General features: G+C 41.8%; 1 protein-coding gene across 3 annotated transcripts in view; it reads left to right on the top strand.

Moving 5' to 3' along the window:
* The window catches only part of DYM (dymeclin), a 241,845-nt gene that overhangs the window by 3,042 nt on the left and 218,908 nt on the right, over positions 1–19,895 (top strand). For 2 of the 3 annotated variants that reach the window (XR_008557825.1, XM_008148270.3), the window contains exon 2: positions 6,853–7,044. Coding sequence is in view for 2 of the 3 variants with exons in the window: in XM_008148270.3 (XP_008146492.1) it covers positions 6,905–7,044 (140 nt within the window). In the remaining variant the exon portion in view is untranslated. Of the gene's footprint in view, positions 1–6,852; positions 7,045–19,895 lie in introns of those variants that run through there. The other variant, XM_054724507.1, reaches the window with a different exon arrangement.

The raw sequence follows: 19,895 nt of genomic DNA, 5'->3' as shown, positions 1-19,895 counted from the left end.
GAATGTGCTCAGCCAAAAATAGGAGTTGTTACTATAAGGGAGGAAGGTCTGGAGATTGAGGTAGGCAATTGGTGTTTCTACCATACTTCACAGTTAGTTTCTCGGTGGCTCCAGACTAGCCTACACACTTCCCAGATTTCTAGGTTTGAATCCTCGTTGTGTTATTTATGTGCTTTGGTGTGTTACTCAATCTTTTTGAGCTTTAGCATTCTCAACTGTAAAATAGAGCTGATATTTACTTTAGATGCTTGTTAGCATTAAATGAAAATATTTCTTATGTATCTGGCAACATATACACTCCAATAGTTTTTCCTTCTCCTCCCTTGGGTTTCTGGACTTGGACATCTGAATGGGTAGAGTGGAAAAGAGAAATTGGAGATGGATAGGGGAGGATACAGAGTTCAGTATTGGGCACATGGTCACCCAGAGGATAATGTATGGCAGGCAGTCAGATAAATGGTATGTCACCCGCAAGACAGTTCTGGACTGGTCATGGATATGTATATATATATTTTAAATATATGTTTTATTGATTTTTTACAGAGAGGAAGGGAGAGGGGAGAGAGAGTTAGAAACATTGATGAGAGAGAAACATCAATCAGCTGCCTCCTGCACACCCCCTACTGGGGATGTGCCCGCAACCAAGGTACATGCCCTTGACCGGAATCGAACCTGGGACCCTTGAGTCCGCAAGCCGACGCTCTGTCCACTGAGCCAAACCAGCTGGGGCAAGGTCATGGATATTTTGAAATCATCAGTGTATAGGGGAAGAGTTCACTGATTTAGAAGACTCAGGGATGTATGCAATTTTAGAGTTCCAACGGGCAGGGAGAAGACATGTCCTCGAGTAAGTCTCCCCATAACGCATGAAGCAGCAGCTTGCTTTCTGGCCTTGTTTGCTTCCACTTTGATTCCCTCCCACTCCAGCCATGTTGAACTTCTTTAAATTCCTTGAATGGACCGTATCTGTTTCTGTCTTAACCCTAGGCCTTGACACATGCTATCCTCTTCACTTTGAAAATTTTCTGAACCCCCCAACCAGGGCAGTCCTTACCTTTCAGGTCTCAGCTTTTCTGGCATGACTCCTGGGAAGCTCTCACTAAGTCTTGAATGGTTGCCATATTATCATTTCATGTCCGCTTATCTGTTTCTCTTCCTCAACTATAAATAAATTCCACTCCCAGTTTTAACGCTGGCACTTAGCATTGTGCTGGCCACATAGAGGGCACTCAGGAAATATCAACTGACTCCTGGTACTTACGTTACCATAATATGATGTCTCTTCAGTAGTGCTAGTTTGTTTTGCAACCCTGCACTGTTCTTTTAGTGTTTGCACATTGAGTTGTTTATATGAATCAGTGATTGTGAAATAGTAAAGCACATTCTCTCTAATTTATTTAAAAGTTAACTTTTCTACTTAAACTAATACTTGCATATTGAGGTAATACTAGAAGGTATATTATAAAAAACCAGCAGTATCCTTCTTTCTTCGTCTGGTCCTCAGAGGCAACTGCTTTTAACTGTGTTTATAGTTGTCTAAATGTCTATTTTGTGATCTATCAATTTTAGATAATTCGCATTGACTCCTTGTTATGGTAAATGCGTGCTTGACCTCCTCCTTCCCCACTTCTGGGCTTTCCAGTACAGATATCTATATATATAAAAGCCTAAGCGACCGTTAGGACCGGTCGACCGAATGATCAGTCAACCAGTCGCTATGATGTGCACTGACCACCAGGGGGCAGGCGCTCAATGCAGGAGCTGACCCCTGGTGGTCAGTGTGCTCCCACAGCCAACCTCCCTCGGTCCCTCCCCCTGGCCAGCTGGCCCTGATTGGCCCCAATTGGTACTGGGCGAGACAGGCCCAATCAGCCCCAAAGGGACCCCACCCATGCATGAATTCGTGCATTGGGCCTCCCCTTGTATAGATATATAAAAATTCTTGGTTAAGTTAGTGTTTACATTATTTTGACTACATAAATATTGCTCCCTGCTGAGCTGAGTAATATACCTTGTTTCCCTGCCCACCTGCCCCCACCGTTTGCTTATTTTTCCATGAACATATTCCTAACTTTTACCAAATGCTTTGAAAGACCTGTGGGGATTGGGCTGCAGGAAACTAATGCAGGGTGTTGCTCTGGCTACCGCTGTTGCTGTGCGGGATGAGTTGTTTTTGTCAGTGTCCCAGAGGCCTCACGCCTTTGTTGTCTTTGTTGTTAGCATGCTCTAAGATAAGGGAAATCTCAGGCCCTTCACAGTTTCTGACTTGGCAGGAACATCCCTCTGCTGTCTTTTTAGAACTCCTGTAATTGTTAAGACATTCTAAATGGGTCTTCTAATTTTCAGTCTCCTGTTTTCCATCTGTTTGTCTTCTTCTTCTTCTTTAAATTTATTATGGCAGTTTTCTTGGCTTCCTTTTTATTGAATTTTTTATGGTATTTTTAAATTCAAGTGTCATTTCTTTAAAAAATATTTTTATTGATTTCAGAGAGAGGAAGGAGAGGAGAGAGAGAGAGAGAGAGAGAGAGATAGAAACATCCTACCTAATAATAGACAAATATGCAAATTGACCATACTTCTGACACACCCACAAGCCATGCCCACAAGCCACGCCCACCATCCAATCAGAGCGAGTATGCAAATTAACCCAACCAAGATGGCTACAGCCACAGAGAGCAAGGTTTCCTAGGTAACAGAGGAAGCCAAGCTTTCCGCCTGCCCTTGCCAGGCCTAAGCCTCCACTCAAGCTACAAAGTTTCAATTATAGAAGGTAAACAAATTCAAACAGAAATGGCGGCAGAATGGAGCTTGAAAGAGCAGGCCAGGGTTGCCCCCGGCAACAGGGGAAGCAAAGCTTTCCGCAAACCCTGGCCGGGCCCACCCGCTTAAGGCTACAAAGTTTCAATTATAACCCCAACACAAATGGCTGCCGGCCTCGGAGGGAGCCCCAGGCTTGGCTCCGCTCCAGGCTACAAAGTTTCAATTGTAGAAGGAAAATAAATTCCAGATACCAGGGTTGCCAGGGGGTGTGGCCGGCCTACAAACCACCACAGGCCCCTCGCTCAGGCCGCCTCACGCCCCAAGAGAACCCCACCCTGATCAGGGACACCCTTCAGGGCAAACCAGCTGGCCCCCACCCCTGTAGCAGGCCTCTATCCTATCTAATAAAAGAGTAATATGCAGATTGATCATCACTGCAACATACAATATAGCTGCCCCCATGTGATCAAAGATCCTGCCCCCATGTGGACACAAGATGGCCAGCAGGAGAGGGCAGTTGAGAGGGACCAGGCCTGCAAGGGAGGGCAGTTGGAGGTGATCAACCCTGCAGGAGAGGGCAGTTAGGGGTGACCAGGCCGGCAGAGGAGGGAAGTTGGGGGCAAACAGGCTGGCAGCGGAGTGGTTAGGGGGTGATCAGGCTGGCAGGCAGAAGCGGTTAGGGGCAATCAGGAAGGAAGGCAGGCAAGCAGTTGGGAGCCAGCAGTCCTGGATTGTGAGAGGGATGTCCGACTGCCCGTTTAGGGATCGGGCCTAAACGGGCAGTCGGACATCCCTCGAGGGGTCCCAGATTGGAAAGGGTACAGGCTGGGCTGAGGGACAACCCCCCTCCGTGCATGAATTTTGTGCACTGGGCCTCTAGTCAGTGATGAGAGAGAATCATTGATTGGCTGCCTCCTGCACACCCCACACTGGGGATCTAGCCTGCAACCCAGGCATGTGCCCTGACCAGGAATTGAACTGTGACCTCATGGTTCATAGGTTGACGCTCAACCACTGAGCCACCGAGGCTGGGCTGTGAATGCTTTTTAGAAAATCCAGATGCCTGGGTCCTACCCTGACATTCTGAGTTTTTTGAGGCCCAGGCATTTGTATTTTTAGCCACATGCTTCTCAGGTGTTTTTCATGTACATTTAAGTTTGAGAGCCACTGGTTTGGACGGTGGTTGGAAAGTGACCTTTCAGACTGTGGAGGGTCTTGAATGTCAGTCAGTATTCTGTTTTGCAGATAATTGAAGAATCATTGAATGTTTTTGAGCTGTTGAGTGAAATGACGAAAGTGGTTATTTTACTAATATTAAAAATAAATTATTTGACCTTTTATTTGGCTAAGCATACACTGTGCCAGGTTGTTGTTTTTTTTAATCCTTACCCGAGGACGTGCTTAGAGGAAGGGAGAGAGAGAGAGAGATAAAGAGAGAAAAGCACCGATCTGAGAGAGTAGCATTGATTGGTTGCCTTCTGTATTCACCTTGGCTGTGGACTGAACCCACAACCCAATGTGCCCTGACCGGGAATTGAACCCGAGACCCTCTGGTGCATGAGCTGACACACTAACCACTGAGCAACACTGGCCAGGGCTGAGTGCATTGTATGGCTCATCTTGCTTCATCCTAGAATATCTTATGAGTTGTAAGTACTCTTGTTTTTCCCATTATGCAGTGAGGTTTTATAAGTTGTAAAATGGAGATTCAGACTGATTCTTATGCAGACTTAACAGAATCTAGCTTCACTAGAACCTTTCTTCATTGCAGTGCTGGACTGGATTGCCTGTTTCTTTAAGGGTTAATGCGGTAGTGGAGTGCGCACAGTGAGTCGGAGTGGAAGGGTTGGAAGTAAAGACGCCTGGATGTTGTTGCACTAAGTCCTGTGAGATTTAGAAGCCTGGTCTAGCATGGAGGCAGTGGGAATGTAAAGGAAGAGATGGGTTTAAAAGACGGTATGTGGCACTGTGGATGTTGTAGAAGGACCCAAAGGACTTGTTGATGTCTTCGGTGAGTCACCCTCTTAGAGCTAAAGACCAGGGATTCTGTAATGAGATTCCCTGGGTTCAAATCCTGGCTTTGCCACTTATTACCTCTGGGGCGTTGGGGAAGTTCCTTAACCCTTCTGTCCCTTAACTTCCTCGTCTGTAAAATGAGGAAATTTGGACCACCTCTTAGAGTTGTTCATAGGGACGAAATGAAGCAGGAATTATACAGCACTTAGCCTAGTTTCTGACTCAGATCGGGCTGAGTAAAAGCACCACTGCACACACTGTCCCCTCTGTCTCAGCTGCTCCTGTGTGTTTTCATAGCTTTTTGTGTATAAATAACTCCATTGCGATACATACCACATGTGTTAAATAGGCTTTGGGTTCATGAATGGCAAGGAACTTGGTCTTACTTTTACATTTTCAGTTTCCAGTATAACACCTGACATTTATAGGAAGTGTGTAATAGGTATTTATGGAATGAATGGTTGGTTATATGAGTGAAAATTTGAGGCAAAATGATTTGGAGGGGTTGCTTATTTTGGGGGGCAATGTTAAAATCTGTTTTAAAATTTATGATGATATTAAGACATCAAATTGAAATGGCCATTAAGTAAAGATTTATGCTTGGATTTTGACTGAGAAATCAGGATAAAATATTAGTTCTGGGGTCACTCACATAGAGGTTAAAACACAAGCCAGAAAAGCACACTCAGATCCTTCCTGAAGGAGAGTACAATCCATTTATTTAACAACAATATATATATATTTTTACTTTAAATTATTATGTAAGAATAATCTACCTCAGGAGATATGTCATATATACTATAGAAAAATCACATTTCAGGGTAGTTTTTACATAATGGGAACTTCAGGGGCGTAATGGAAGTTGAGAGGACAAACTGGTTTTGAGAGGGAGGATGGAATCAGTTTTGCACACACATGTTCTTGACTACATTGCATTACAGTAGGGTCCTTTGACTCCCCGGCTGGGTAGCTCAGTTGGTTAGAGCGTATACACTCACACTGTGGTCAGGGCACATGCAAGAGTCAACCAGTGGGTACCCTGTTGTTGCTGCCTAGATAAGTGGAACAACAAATTGATGTTTCTCTCATCTCTCTATTCCCTCCCTTCCTCTCTCTCTAAAATCAATAAATAAAAATTTAGAAAAATAGATCCTTTGAAAGGTTTACTTCTAATGGCATAAGCCATAGCATGCTTCTTGTTTTTAGTATAGACTTATGTGAGGGGCGTTGTTATCTACAAAATTACTGCTTATATGTTACACACATAATTAAAATACGTTATCCTTGAGTTTAAAAAAATCTTCAGTATTTTAGGGACGTAGGTAGAACCGGCATTCCGGTCAGAGGCTGGGACTAGGAGAGGGAAGCCACTAGTGAAACCAGGAGAAAGGCTCAGCTCCTGACAAATGGAGAGGAAGAAGAGCTGAGAGCCAAGGAAGTCTTGAGGCACCGCAGGAGGGAAAAGCAGAAGGACTCTTAGGAGGTGAGCTGATTGGATGCAGGTTTTTTCAAGTTCCATTTTATTCTAGTTTTCATAGGTAAGAGTCTTGGGAGTTCCAAATACAGTAAATTGGGTCCAGGTCGTGTGTGTGTGTGTGTGTGTGTGTGTGTGTGTGTGTGTGTAATGCTTGGTATGATCCATGGCAGAAGAGATGCCATTGGACCTCAGTTTGCTGCTTTGTTTTCTGTGAGAGTGGGCAGCAGGTGGAACTTTCCGACAGGAATACTCCAGTGGTTAGTCTTTGCTTGTTCCTCCGGGCATTTCAGCTGCCTCAGGCACTGCCTTCACTCTGCTCAGCAGATAGTACCCTGTTGTTGCTGCCTAGAGGCGTGAGGTGTGCCCATTCTAAGATCTTCAAGTACAGATTCTCATTTTTGTATTTGTGTTGGTTGAGACAGATGTTAGCTCCATCTTTCTCCTTGTAACTTTGTATCTGATGTCTCATATATTTAAAAATAAAGAAAGGTGTGATTTCCTTTAGTTAGTTTACAGTTTTTTTACATTTACGTCACGGGTAAGGAAAAGTTTGAGGATTATTTTGAATAAGTTTGAAATTTCTTTTCATCTTTTTCTAGGTTGTCTTGTGGAAATGAAGGTTTAAGGACAAGTTGTCTACCAGATTAGAAGATGGGATCAAACAGCAGCAGGATTGGTGATCTTCCTAAAAATGAGTACTTAAAAAAGTTATCAGGCACCGAATCTGTCTCTGAGAATGACCCGTTCTGGAATCAGCTTCTCTCATTTTCTTTCCCTGCACCAACCAGCAGGTAAGAGATCACTTGGAGATTAAAATTTGTATAGAGGGCCACATACATTTGTGTGCTAGGTTCAGTTAAAAAAATTTTTTTAATGTCTCTTCGTCCATTTATCTATCCATCCATTATCTGCCTGTCTGTTTATCATACATGTACCAGTAGACAATCCAAAAGGTAGAAAAGTAGGAAGTACTTTTCTTCCACTCAACCACCTCCCTTCCCCAGAGATGATTCCTGGTAGCAGTTTTTTTTTTCAATCCTTCTAAAGATAGTACAAGGTTATTTAAGCATATATCTCAGGTAGTTTTGCAAAATTGTTTAAACACAAGTGGTAGCATACTACACATACCTTGCTTTTTCTTTTTTGCTTGCTATCTCTGGCTTTTTCTTCCCAGTTAAATAAAATATATCTAAACATATATGCAACTGCCTTTTTCTTTTAAATGTCTGCAGAATATTTATAGAATATAATCAGTTTTCTCTTGGTGGACATTTAGATTGTTTCCAATCTTTTGCTATAACAAATAATGCTACATACATTATTTCTCATGCATACAAATACATCTCTAGTTTAGGAAGTAAAAATGCTGGGTCAAACTGCATATGCAGTTGTAACCTTGGTAGATATTGCCAAACTGTGCTCCATGGAAGTTGTACCAATTTATACTACTGTCAGCGATGTGTGAGAAGGTATATTTCCGCACACCTTTGTCAATTTAATTCATTTTTAGACTTTCTGACCACTGTCAGTTTGATAGGTGAAAACCAGTATTTCACTTTTAAACTGATTCCTGAGCCAGAGGAATAGGCGCGGACTGGTCCAGGTAGGGAACAACGTAAGGAAAGCCCGGTGGAATAACATGTCAGGTGTGCGAAACTTAAGAGGAGTGCTGAGGGAGGAGGTTTGGAAGATTTGAGGGTTCGGTGAAAAGTATTAATGAGTTTTGATTTTGTCCTAATATCAGTAGAAACCATGGAAAGATTTTCATCAGAAAGGGCATGATCAGATTTTCATTTTTTTAAAATATTCCAATTGCATAATATTGTGGTAATCACTCTGCCTTTCAGCAGAAATTACTTCCTGACTAAACAGTTTTTGTTTTGTTTTATAAAATAATTCATTTATAAGATATATTCAAATTCCAGCCATATTCTAGATATGCAAGTAAAAAGTCAGAGGGTACATGGATACTGTGTGGGATAGGCAGGATTTCAAGATTCTGGGAAACATTTTGGAGGGGTTGCAATATGAATAGAGGCCCAAAGAAGGTGGATGATTTAGAAGCAGAACAAGCAAGAAGGAGAATCCTGACATTTTTATTTTATTTTTGTTAATCCTTACCCAAGGATATTTTTCCATTGATTTTTAGAAAGAGTGGAAGGGAGGAAGGAGGGGAGAGAGAGGGAAGAAAGAGAGAGAAACATTGAAGTGAGAGAGAGACATCTATTGGCTGCTTCCCACATGCACCCTGACCAAGGCCAGGGATGGAGCCGCTAATCGAGGTACGTGCCCTTGACTGGAATAGAATCTGTGACCCTTCAGTTCACGGGTAGACACTTATCTACTGAGGCAAACCGGCTAGGGCAGAATCCTGGCATTTTTGAAAAGAGCATGGACAAAGGCATTGAGGCATAACACAGTTCTGTGTGTGGGTGTGGACCAATGGGATACTAGCCTTCTGAAGGGAAGTGCTGATCACAGGGGCCTCTCCTGTGGGCTAGAGCCCGCCCTAACATTGGCAGATGATAGGAAGAGATGGAAGAGCCATGGTGTCTGTAGATGGAATTTAATAAATTCTAATTTTATTTTTGTATGAAAAGGTAATGCGTTCTTCTGGATCAAAATTCAAAGATTCAAAGGTTATAAAACTGGGAGTCTCCTTCTTCATTCCTCACATGTGCTTAGTTCTCTACCCCAGAGGCAACAGATGTTATCACTTTTCTTAATGTCCTTTTAAGGGATGTTTCATGTTGTTTTAGTCCATGGGGGCTACATTAACAAAATACCACGGACTAGGTAGCTTACAGCAGAATTTATTGCTCGGGGTTCTGGAGGCAGGAAGCCTGAGCGCTCAGCACCAGCATGGTTGGGCAGTGACCCTCCTCTGCTTCACAGCCCGCACCTTCTCTCTGTCCCCACAGCGGAGGGAGCCAACAAGCTTCTGGGGCCTTTCTGATAATCAAAGGCCCTAATCCCATTCATGAGGATTCCACCTTCATGATCGAACCATCCTCACAGGCCCCCCTACTAATACCATAGACTTGCATCTTTGGGGGTTAGGATTTCAACATAGAAATTTTGGGGGGACATAAACATTCAGACCATGGCACATGCATCCCCCTCATTTTAGACGAATAATAACACACACTTCTGTACTTGGTGCTTTTTTTCAATGACTATATCTTGGAGAGCCTTCTCTATATTAGCTTCCGCGTTATTTTGATGGGATATCGCATGTCATGGCCGAATATACCAAAATTATGTAGCAATATACTTTTACCATTTGAATTGCTCCTAGTGCTTTGTTATTACATATAATACATCAGTGAATAATCTTATACATACGAGTAGAAGTGATTCTTGTGCTGTGAATTAAGTATGACCAAAAAACTTCCATTAATTTTTCCAGTTTATGTTAGGAGGACATGATAAACAAATGTAATAGGTTGGGAACATAGTTTAGGGAGTAATGCAACCACTTCCCAACGTATGGGGGTGGGCAAAAGTAGGTTTACAGTTATAATACAATAATCCTATATAATATAAGCCTAATATGCAAATTGTTCCCTCGACCAGGAGTTTGACCACTCGCTATGATGTATGCTGACCACCAGGGGGCAGCGCTGGCAGTGGACAGCAGTGGAGTCGCTGCCGTGCTTCGATCACCTGGCAGGCCTAGGGATTTGTGCATTGGGCCTCTAGTCTTAAATTTGTGTACTGGGCCTCTAGTCTATATAAAAGCCTAAGCAACTGAACAACCGGTCAACCAGTCGCTATGACACTCACTGACCACCAGGGGGCAGATGCTCAATGCAAGAGCTGCACCCTGGTGGTCAGTGTGCTTCCACAGCAGGAGCACCGCTCAGCTGACCCACAGGCTCCAGATGCAGGGCTCACAGCTGGCGAGCGTCACTGCAAAGATGCCAGCCTCTCCTGAATGGGACTGACTGGGTGCGAGCCTGCAGCAGGTGCAGTGGGGCTGAGATGAGTGGGAGCGGCAGGCAGGAGTGGCATGTGTTGTTGGACTCCAGTTTCGGCCCAATCGCTGCAGGCCACGCCGAGGGACCCCACTGGTGCATGAATCTGTGCACCAGGCCTCTAGTTAATAATAATACAGGAATAAACTGTGTTTTGCATAATCACAACTGTAAGCCTACTTTTGTTAACCCCTGCATTTCATGATGTTTCAGGGTAAACTGATGAGGCTGCTCTAGTGGCCTGGAGGCTCTGAAGGGTGTGGGGATTCTGACCACAGAGGGCTAAATGGGAACATCAAAATCTGTCCATCTGTTGCCCATTTTTGGCACATGTGTTAGCAAGCTGAGGATTAGAATTCTGATCCCTGGTAGGTTGTTGTTGAATGGAGTTGGGGAAAGTATTGTTTTAGGGAGGTTGCTTTTTAGGTAAGGGGAATGATTGATTGGAAAGAGCAGGAAGGAAGAGAAAGTAGGTCAGGAAAACCAAATGTGAGGCAGTGGCAGTTATGTAACCACCATGTGATGAAGGCTGAAGTTCTGTGCCTAAGCAGGAAACGGAAGTTCTGCATCCTTGTGAAACTGATGTATCCACTTAACAGAACTTGATATAGAAAAATAGATTTTAAAAGTTTTTTTTGTTTTAGATTGATATTTGATTTGAGCATTAGTATTTTTTAAAATGAATTTATTGGGGTGACATTGGTTAATAAAATTATACAGCTTTCAGGTGTACAATTCTATAATACATCATCTGCATATTGTATTGAGTGTTTACCACCCCAAGTCAAGTCTCCTTCTATCACCATTTATCCCCTTTTTATTTTCTTCTACTTGCCCCCACCCTGCCTTCCTTCTGGCAATCACTATACTGTGTCCATGAGTCTTTTTTTTTTTCTTTGCTTAATCCCTTCACCCTTCTCACTCAACCCTCAACCCCCTACCCTCTGACAGCTGTCAGACTGTTCTCTGTATCCATGAGTCTGTCTCTACTTGGTTAGTTTATTTTGTTCATTAGATTCCACATTTAAGTGAAATTATATGGTACTTGCTTTTCTCTGATTGACTTATTTCACTTAGCATACATAATACTCTCCAGGTCTATCCATGCTGTTGCAAAAGGTAAGATCTTTTTTACGGCTGAATCATATTCCATTGTGTAAATGCACCACAGATTTTTATCCCCTCATCTACTGATGGGCACTTAGGCTGCTCCCAAATCTTGGCTATCCTATCTAATAAAAGAGTAATATGCAAATTGACCATCACTCCAACACACAAGATGGCTGCCCCCATGTGGTCAAAGATGGCTGCCCCCATGTGGACACAAGATGGCCACCACAAGATGGCCAGCAGGGGAGCGCAGTTGGGAGGGACCAGGTCTGCAAGGGAGGGCAGTTGGGGGTGATCAAGCCTGCAGAGAAGGGCAGTTAGGGGTGACCAGGCAGGCAGAGGAGGGAAGTTGGGGGTGACCGGGCCTGCAGGGAAGGGCAGTTGGGGGGGACCCACGCCTGCAGGGGAGGGCAGTTAGGGGTGACCAGACCTGCAGTGGAGGGCAGTTAGGGGCAAACAGGCTGGCAGGGGAGCAGTTCGGCATCAATCAGGCTGGCAGGGGAGTGGTTAGGGGGTGATAAGGCTGGCAGGCAGAAGCGGTTAGGGGCAATCAGGAAGGCAGGCAGGCGAGCAGTTGGGAGCCAGCAGTACTGGATTGTGAGAGGATCCCTACCGGGATTGGGCCTAAACAGGAAGTTGGACATCCCTCAAGGGATCCCAGATTGGAGAGGGTGCAGGCTGGGCTGAGGGACACCCCCACCCCACCCGTGCATGAATTTTGTGCACCGGGCCTCTAGTTGTAAATAACACTGCAGTGTATGTGGGAATGCATATATTCTTTCAAATTAGTATTTCGGGTTTCTTTGTATACAGTCCCAGAAGTGGAATTACTAGGCCATAATGCAGTTTCATTTTTTTATTTTTTGAGGTAACTCCATGCTACTTTCCACAGTGGCTGCACCAGTCTGCATTCTCACCAACAGTGCACGAGGGTTCCCTTTTCTCCACGTCCTTGTCAACGCTTCTTGTTGTTAATACTTAATGAGCTTAAAAGAGTTCTAGATTTGAGAGCAGCGCTGGGCAATATGGTGACAGCTTATTTAGAATGAGAATCATTTTGCCAAAAGGTGCGGTGATTTGGGGTGAAGTATGGAGAACAGAAGCAGTGAAGCATGGTAGGGGAGCATAGATTTTGGAGCCAGACCAATTTTGTCTTGTGTCTCAGTCTCCCCACTTATTTATTAGCTTTTTGAGCTGAGGCAAGCTACTTCATCTTACTGAGCCTTTAAATCAGGCGTCCTCAAACTACGGCCCGAGGGCTACATGCGGGTGTTTTTGCCATTTTGTTTTTTTACTTCAAAATAAGATATGTGCAGTGTGCATAGGAATTTGTTCATAGTTTTTTTTAAACTCTAGTCCGGCCCTCCAACGGTCTGAGGGACAGTGAACTGGCCCCCTGTTTAAAAAGTTTGAGGACCCCTGCTTTAAATGCTTCTTTAAATGGAATCATAATGCCCACCATGTAGATTTGTGGGAAGGATAAAACACCATGAGGCATATACAGTGCCTGACTTTCCTCTTCTTTCAGGAATAAATAGCCATTAATTTAAACACGATCAAGGGCTCTGTCTTGAGAGTTAGTCTAAAATATTTGAGGGATGAAAATAAGCAGCAGAAATTTAACCAATTTTCCGATGACTGCTTTATCCTAATGATTAAAAATCCTGTGACTCTTTTGAATTAATTTTTCAGTTGTTTTAAAAATTAGGCCAGGCACTGATTCTAGTAATATTTGCCTTTGTGCTTCCACAATGCCCTTTTTATAAAGGCTACTCTTTAGAAACCTTACTGTATTATGAAAGTTGTGTTATATATACTGAGCACTAGATGGTGCTCAAATAAGGCAAGAAGGCAGCTTTTGGCACAGTCACTTAAAATCATTTTTCTGAGTACCAGAGCAATACATGTTCATTTTCAGTACTTTAAATTCAGGAAAGCACAAGGAGGGTAAAAAGAAAAAAGATAAATAACAATGAGAAGTAACCATTGTTAACATGTTGTGTATGTCCTTTCAGTTCTTTCATTTAAAGTGCTTGCATCATATTCTATGTGTTTCTTTAATTCACATTTTCCTCCTACAGTGTTTCCCTACAACGTAGTTTTAAATGGTTGTAGAATGTCCTGTCTTATGGATATACATAATTACTGTGTTTTCCTACACCATCATTTTAAGTTGTAGAATGTTTTGTCTTATCGATATACATAACTATTGAACTAATGTTGAACATGTTGATTGTTTCTTATTTTTCATGATTATATATAAAACTCTGATGAACTTCTTGTAGCCAAATCTTTGTACATATCCGTAATTATATAAGTTCAGTGAGTTCTTAGTAGCTTTGTTGGTAAAGTAGTCTTTAAAAAAATCACACAACTCTTTCATTAAGGTTAGAAAATACAGAAACAAAAGGGAAAACAGTCATGTATTCTCATCACATAGAGATAACAACTGTTGATATTTTCTTATTTATTCTTTTTAAAACGCCCATACCTGTAGATGGACATATACATTTATATGTCTTCCCCCCCCCCACAAACATGAGATTATACTGTTATATAACTTTAAAAAATTGATTTATATATGATATATTTACATTTATTTACCAAAAAAAATGCCTCCCATTTGCCAGTTAACACTTTAAAAAAAATTTTTTTATTTTTTTATTGTTGATAGCATTGCAGATATCTCCTGCCAGGTATTCACTGGAAACCTTGCAGTGAATATGAGGGATGAGGTCCCTGCCCTCATCAAGTAGTGGAGGTGTGGGTAATAAGTAAATAAATAAATACATAAAGTCATTGCTGAAAGTGCCAAATGCAATAAAAAAAAAGCAGAGCAAGCTCATGGAGTGGGTCAGAATGGGAACAAATACAAAGCAGGAGATTTCTTCCGATAGAGGGTCTCTGGGGAAGCAGCATTCAAGCAGAGACAGGTAGTGAAGTTGGGGAGGGAGGCACGCAGATCCTGGGAAGGAGCATCCAGGTAGAAGGAGCAGCAGGTATAAAGGACCTAACGCAGAAGCAAGTTCTGCGTGTTAGAGGAATGGCAGACGTCCCGTGTGGCAGAACAGGGAGCAAGGAAACACGTTACCTAGCATCCTCTGCCATGTTAAAGATTTCTTATGTTGCGTGGTATTAAAGAGACAAGCATGTCTTCATGCCAGTGTTTGAGCATTGAGTCTAGTCTGCTGTAATTTACTAACTCTCCTGTAATGTAGATTTTACTGACATACTTTGTTTTATTGTGGTAAAATGAACATAACTTAAAATTGACCATTTTTAAGTGTATGATTCAGTGGCATTAAGTACATTCCCAACGTTGTATAGTCATCACCACTGTACATTTTCAGAACTTTTCATCATTTCAAACAGAAACCCTGTACCCATTAAATAATAACTCTCCATTTCCTATTCCCCTAACCCCTTTGGTAACAACCTCTATTCTTTGTTTCTATGAATTTGCATATTCTTGGTAACTCATATAAGTGGAATCACATAATATTTGACGTTTTGTGTTCGGCTAATTTCACTTAGCATAATATTTTCAAGTTATATCCATGTTGTAGCACATAACAGAATTTTCCCTCTTTTTAGGCTGAATAATAGCTATCGTATGAATACAACACCAGATCACTAAATTTTTTAAACTTCAGTTTGTTGTACTTTCTAAAAAAATTCTTTTAAATGTCTTTCATTTCTCGTCAGCATTGTTAGGGTTCAGTGACCACTCTGATTTTTCTTTTAGGATCCCCCTTACATTATAAACAATATGCACATTCAACTAAGAGGCTTGGCTAATGCAAACATCTATCTTAACTTAGCATTTATTTATTTATATTATTTTTAAAATTTATTTTTAGGGAGAGAGGAAGGGGGAGGGAGAGAGAGAAACTGATGCGTGAGCAAACATCAGTTGGCTGCCTCCTGCTGGCCCTCTACCAGAAGTAGACCCGGCAACCTTTTAGTGTACAGGCCCAACCAACTGAGCCACACTGGCCAGGGCAGCAGTCACTTATTGAGGGATGGATCAATTGCCTTAGGTGCATTGCCTAATTAAGTTCTCATACCCAATCTATGAGATAGATTCTGTGATTATTCCTGGGAAAACTGAGAGCTAGGGAGGTTATCCAAGGTCACACAGCTAGTAAGTAACTGTTCTGGACCAGATTTAAACCAGGTTTGTGTAGTACTGAGACAGATCTGTTGGCCATCATGCTTTACAATCCTCATTTGGGAGGATAATCACAGAACAAACTTCAGTTAGTGGTTTAAGAGCTGCAACATCAAATTATATGATAGTCTTTAAGAAAAGAATTGCCACCTTATATATTCACTTAAAAAAAAGAGTAGTTCACTGCGTTTTTGAGAAAGAGGAAGGGAGAGGGAGAGAGAGACACATTGATGTGAGAGGACAACATCGATGGGCTGCCTCCTGCACACCCCCTACCAGAGACGGAGCCCACAACCCTGGTATGTGCCCTTGATTGGGAATTGAACCAGCAGCCTCCTGGTGCACTGGATGATGCCCAGCCAACTGAGCCATACCAGCCAGGGCTATATTCACATTTTTAAGCACTTTGAAAGCAATAGGTCATAATAACAGGTACTTATTTACAACGTAAATATAATGATTACATCCTATATAATAAAAGCCTAGGTGGCGTCACGCCCTCACGCGATGTCATCACAAGATGGCCGCCACAAGATGGCCGGCAGGGGAGGGCAGTTGTGGGCGAACAGATCAGCAGGGGAGGGCAATTGGGTGCAACCAGGCTGGCAGGGGAGGGCAGTTGGGGGCCATCAGGCCGGCAGGGGAGGGCAGTTGGGGGCGAGATCAGGCTGGCAGGGGAGGGCAGTTGGGGGTGATCAGGCCGGCAGGGGAGGGCAGTTGGGGGCTACCAGGCCTGCAAGGGAGGGCAGCTGGGGGTGATTGGGCCAGCAGGGGGGGGGCAATTGGGGGCGATTGGGCCGGCAGGGGAGCAGTTAGGGGGCGATCAGGCTGGCAGGCAGAAGTAGTTAGGGGCAATCAGGCAGGCAGGCAGGTGAGCAGTTAGGAGCTAGCAGTCCTGGATAGTGAGAGGGATGTCTGCAGTTGGACATCCCCCAAGGGATCCCAGATTGGAGAGGGTGCAGGCCAGGCTGAGGGACACCCCCACCCCTGTACACGAATTTCGTGCACCGGGCCTCTAGTTATGTATAATTAATACATGAAAGCTGATGGATAATCTGTCCATTATTTTAACCTTGCCTTGAGTAGTATGTGTCGTCTCTGTTAAGGGGAACTGCCTGAATGATTTTTTCTGAGTATTTTTTTCCTGAGTTTCTTGATCTGTTTCCTTAGTTGAGAAACAGGAAAAGAGACTTTTATTGAATTAGGTCACAAGTTTTTAACTGACAGAAACAATTAAATGATTGTAAAATTAATTTTTTATTAGAATTTTTGATACCTGGGATAATTATTAAACTGTCTTCTAAACCCACTTCTAATTCTTTCATCGAGGTTTACTTGAACAGGGAGGGACCAAAAAAGTATACTAGGCCATTTTACTAAGGGAATAAATAATTTGAGACTTTTTTTTGGCATCTTAGTTTCTCAATTGAGGGACCAAAAGAAGTTCAGTTTTTACATCTCGAGTCAAAATCTGTTCCTTCATGTATACCTTTCTATGCAAAATCATTTTAGAAGATACTTGAGTTTGCCCAGAGGTGATCTCTCCCTTAGACAAATTGTGTATGTGGGGGAAGGTATAACTAGCATGTTTAAAACATTAAAATAAGGGGACAAGTAAGTTTTGTTCCAAGTGCACCCTTCTTTCTTTCTCTATGTTGGCTAGAATCTGAATTTTTAAGTCGTTTTTTTTTTTTTTCTGTTACATTCTTGAGAAAATAAATATAATATTATCTTGTAGGGTAGTTGCTGAAACTGACACTTTCATAGTTACAGTTCCTTTCATTTTGGCAGTTGAATGACAGCATATAGGATTGCCTGTGAATCACATGAATACAAATACCTTTTTGGTTCTGTTTGGTACATTAAAAATTGCTATAATAAATTTATGTGCAGTTTTTGTCCTTTGACTTTTTCCTATGAATAGGCCCTTTTTAAACATTAATATTCCCACAGTTTAACCACTGAATGGGCTGATTCTAGTTAGTTTTGTGAATGATTTCTGTAATTCTCTCTTTGCTAAGGTAAGGGGAAAAAAAAAGTCTCAAGAATGCTTCCATACTTTTCTGAATAGTTACTTGTTGATTTGCTCAGATGGTGTTTTAAACTGACAAACATATAATTTGTCAGAGTATGTATGTTGTGGGCTGAAAATGACATTATTAATACAATATCAATTTTGAAATCATTTTATGGCAAAATTTTCAGTGAGAGGGACTTAAGCATTTTCAATGTTATTTTATGAGCCTCATAATTATATTTACTTGAGTTGTTCAGCAAATTTATGTTCAGAAATCTATGTATAATTTCCCCACCAACAGCTTTCTGCCCATCTGCTTTTCATTAATAGATCTGAACTATGAGTTCTATCATCTTCATTATTGAGATTCACATATGAGATTAGTGTGCTTACAAGTAAAATAAAACCAGTTTAGAGTACCGAAAGCTGTGGATTAGGGAATATGTAATTAAAAAATTTAGCTTCCTGACCAAACTACAGTTTATTATTTCATAGCAGTTAGTTATAAGAAATACCTCTGCTTTCCTTATTAGACTTAAAATTTTTGTTTTCTTCAAGTTCTTTATCATTCACATTAATTTTATGTTTTTAATCATAACATAGATGTATGGCACTACTTCTTTTAGGCCTCTATAGAAATTCCAAGTAGTGGTACTGTGTTAGATTGATGTTACATGCGTTTGTTTTAATAAAAAAAAAAGCTAAATTAATACTGTTCATATTGAAAGAGTATTAAACTAGAAGTTAGATATGTTTATTTTTATATTGTGACCTTGAGCAGGTTACTTAGCTTCTCTGTCTCTCTGTCACCTGTATAATGAGGATACTCCTGTTTTCTCAGCCAACTTCAGGGTTTTTAGAAGAAGTCAAATGAAATAATCAAGGTGAGAGAACTTTTAATAATATATATGTCTACACAGATTGCAAGTTATATCTAATCAGCAAATTTATTTGCATATCAACAATTAATGTGCTAAAGTCTTTAAACACTTTTTTTTGGCAGAAGTTTAAATAAATCTCCTCCCTTGTTGAAATACTTTTCTTAAATTATAACACAAAAGTTAGTGTCAACTCAATTTTAGCCAAAAAATGCCAGGTTCTAAATTAATGGGTTTCAAATGAATGAAGTTCTGCTAAGTATATACTTAGTTGGAACTTTTAGTTTTTAAAAATAAATTATTTTTCTGTAGTATAAACAATTTTTAAAAAACCTGATAGGTGGGAACTCAAATACTTCTGTATTTGTGAATATGATAATAAGACTTCTTTTAGGTTGCAGTGTTCTACAATTAATTGGTAAGCTACTTTTCTAAGATGATGTATTATTCAACCTCTTTTTTCTTTCTTTAATCCCTGAGGGTCAACACAATGGCCTGGCAGAGTCCATTGGTGCCTCTTGGGTTACTTTAAAATCCAACATGTGCACAGATGAAGAGTGAGACACATGGTTTGGTAGTAAAGAAAAGAAAGTTGAAAAGAAAAAACACACTTTAGGTGGTAGAAACTGCTACGGGGCCTCAAGCAGTTCCTTCTAGTGCTGTATAGTGTTGGCTCCATGATAGAGGGCACAGGCCATTAATCAGTTACCAGCCTAAGTGTGCTGCTTCCATTAATTCGTGGTATTTCAGTTGTCAACTGTAGTATGTCTGATCGGCTACCCCAGTTACTAAAATATTTAAATAACTCTTACATATTTTCATATGTGACAGTTATCAGAAATAGGTATATAGTTTATTAGATGAGCCATTTTATATACTTACTAGAGGCCCGGTGCACGAATTCGTGAACCAGTGGGGTCCCTCAGCCTGGCCTGCAGGATCGAGCCGAAACTGGCTCTCCAGCATCCCCTGAGGGGTTCCAGATTGCGAGAGGGTGCAGGTCAGGCCGAGGGATCGCCCCCCCGCCTCCTCCGCCCCCCCCCTGTACGATTGGGGCCAGGGAAAGACCATGGGAGGGCTCCAGGGCATGTCCAGCCCATCTCGCTCAGTCCCAATTGGCCAGACCCCAGCAGCAAGCTAACCTACTGGTAGGAGCATCTGCCCCCTGGTGGTCAGTGCATGTCATAGCAACTGGTAGATCGGTCGACTGTCTGCCCCCTGGTGGTCAGTGCATGTCATAGCGAGCAGTTGAGTGGCCTCAGCATATCATTAGCATATTATGCTTTGATTGGTTGAATGGCCGACTGGTCGACTGAACAGTTAGCATATTAGGCTTTTATTGTATAAGATTTTGGTTATGAACACTTGAATTCTTGAACTACAGGCTTCATATGAAATTAACTTTTCCCCTTACTAACAAATGTTCTTTCTTTATTTTTCAGTATTGGAAAATTGTTTGCCACCTAACAATGGAACTGTATTGATGAAT

The sequence above is a fragment of the Eptesicus fuscus genome, chromosome 12 (assembly GCF_027574615.1).
Source record: "Eptesicus fuscus isolate TK198812 chromosome 12, DD_ASM_mEF_20220401, whole genome shotgun sequence".
Taxonomy (NCBI): Eukaryota; Metazoa; Chordata; class Mammalia; order Chiroptera; family Vespertilionidae; genus Eptesicus; species Eptesicus fuscus.
This window is presented reverse-complemented; position numbering and strand designations above follow the sequence as displayed.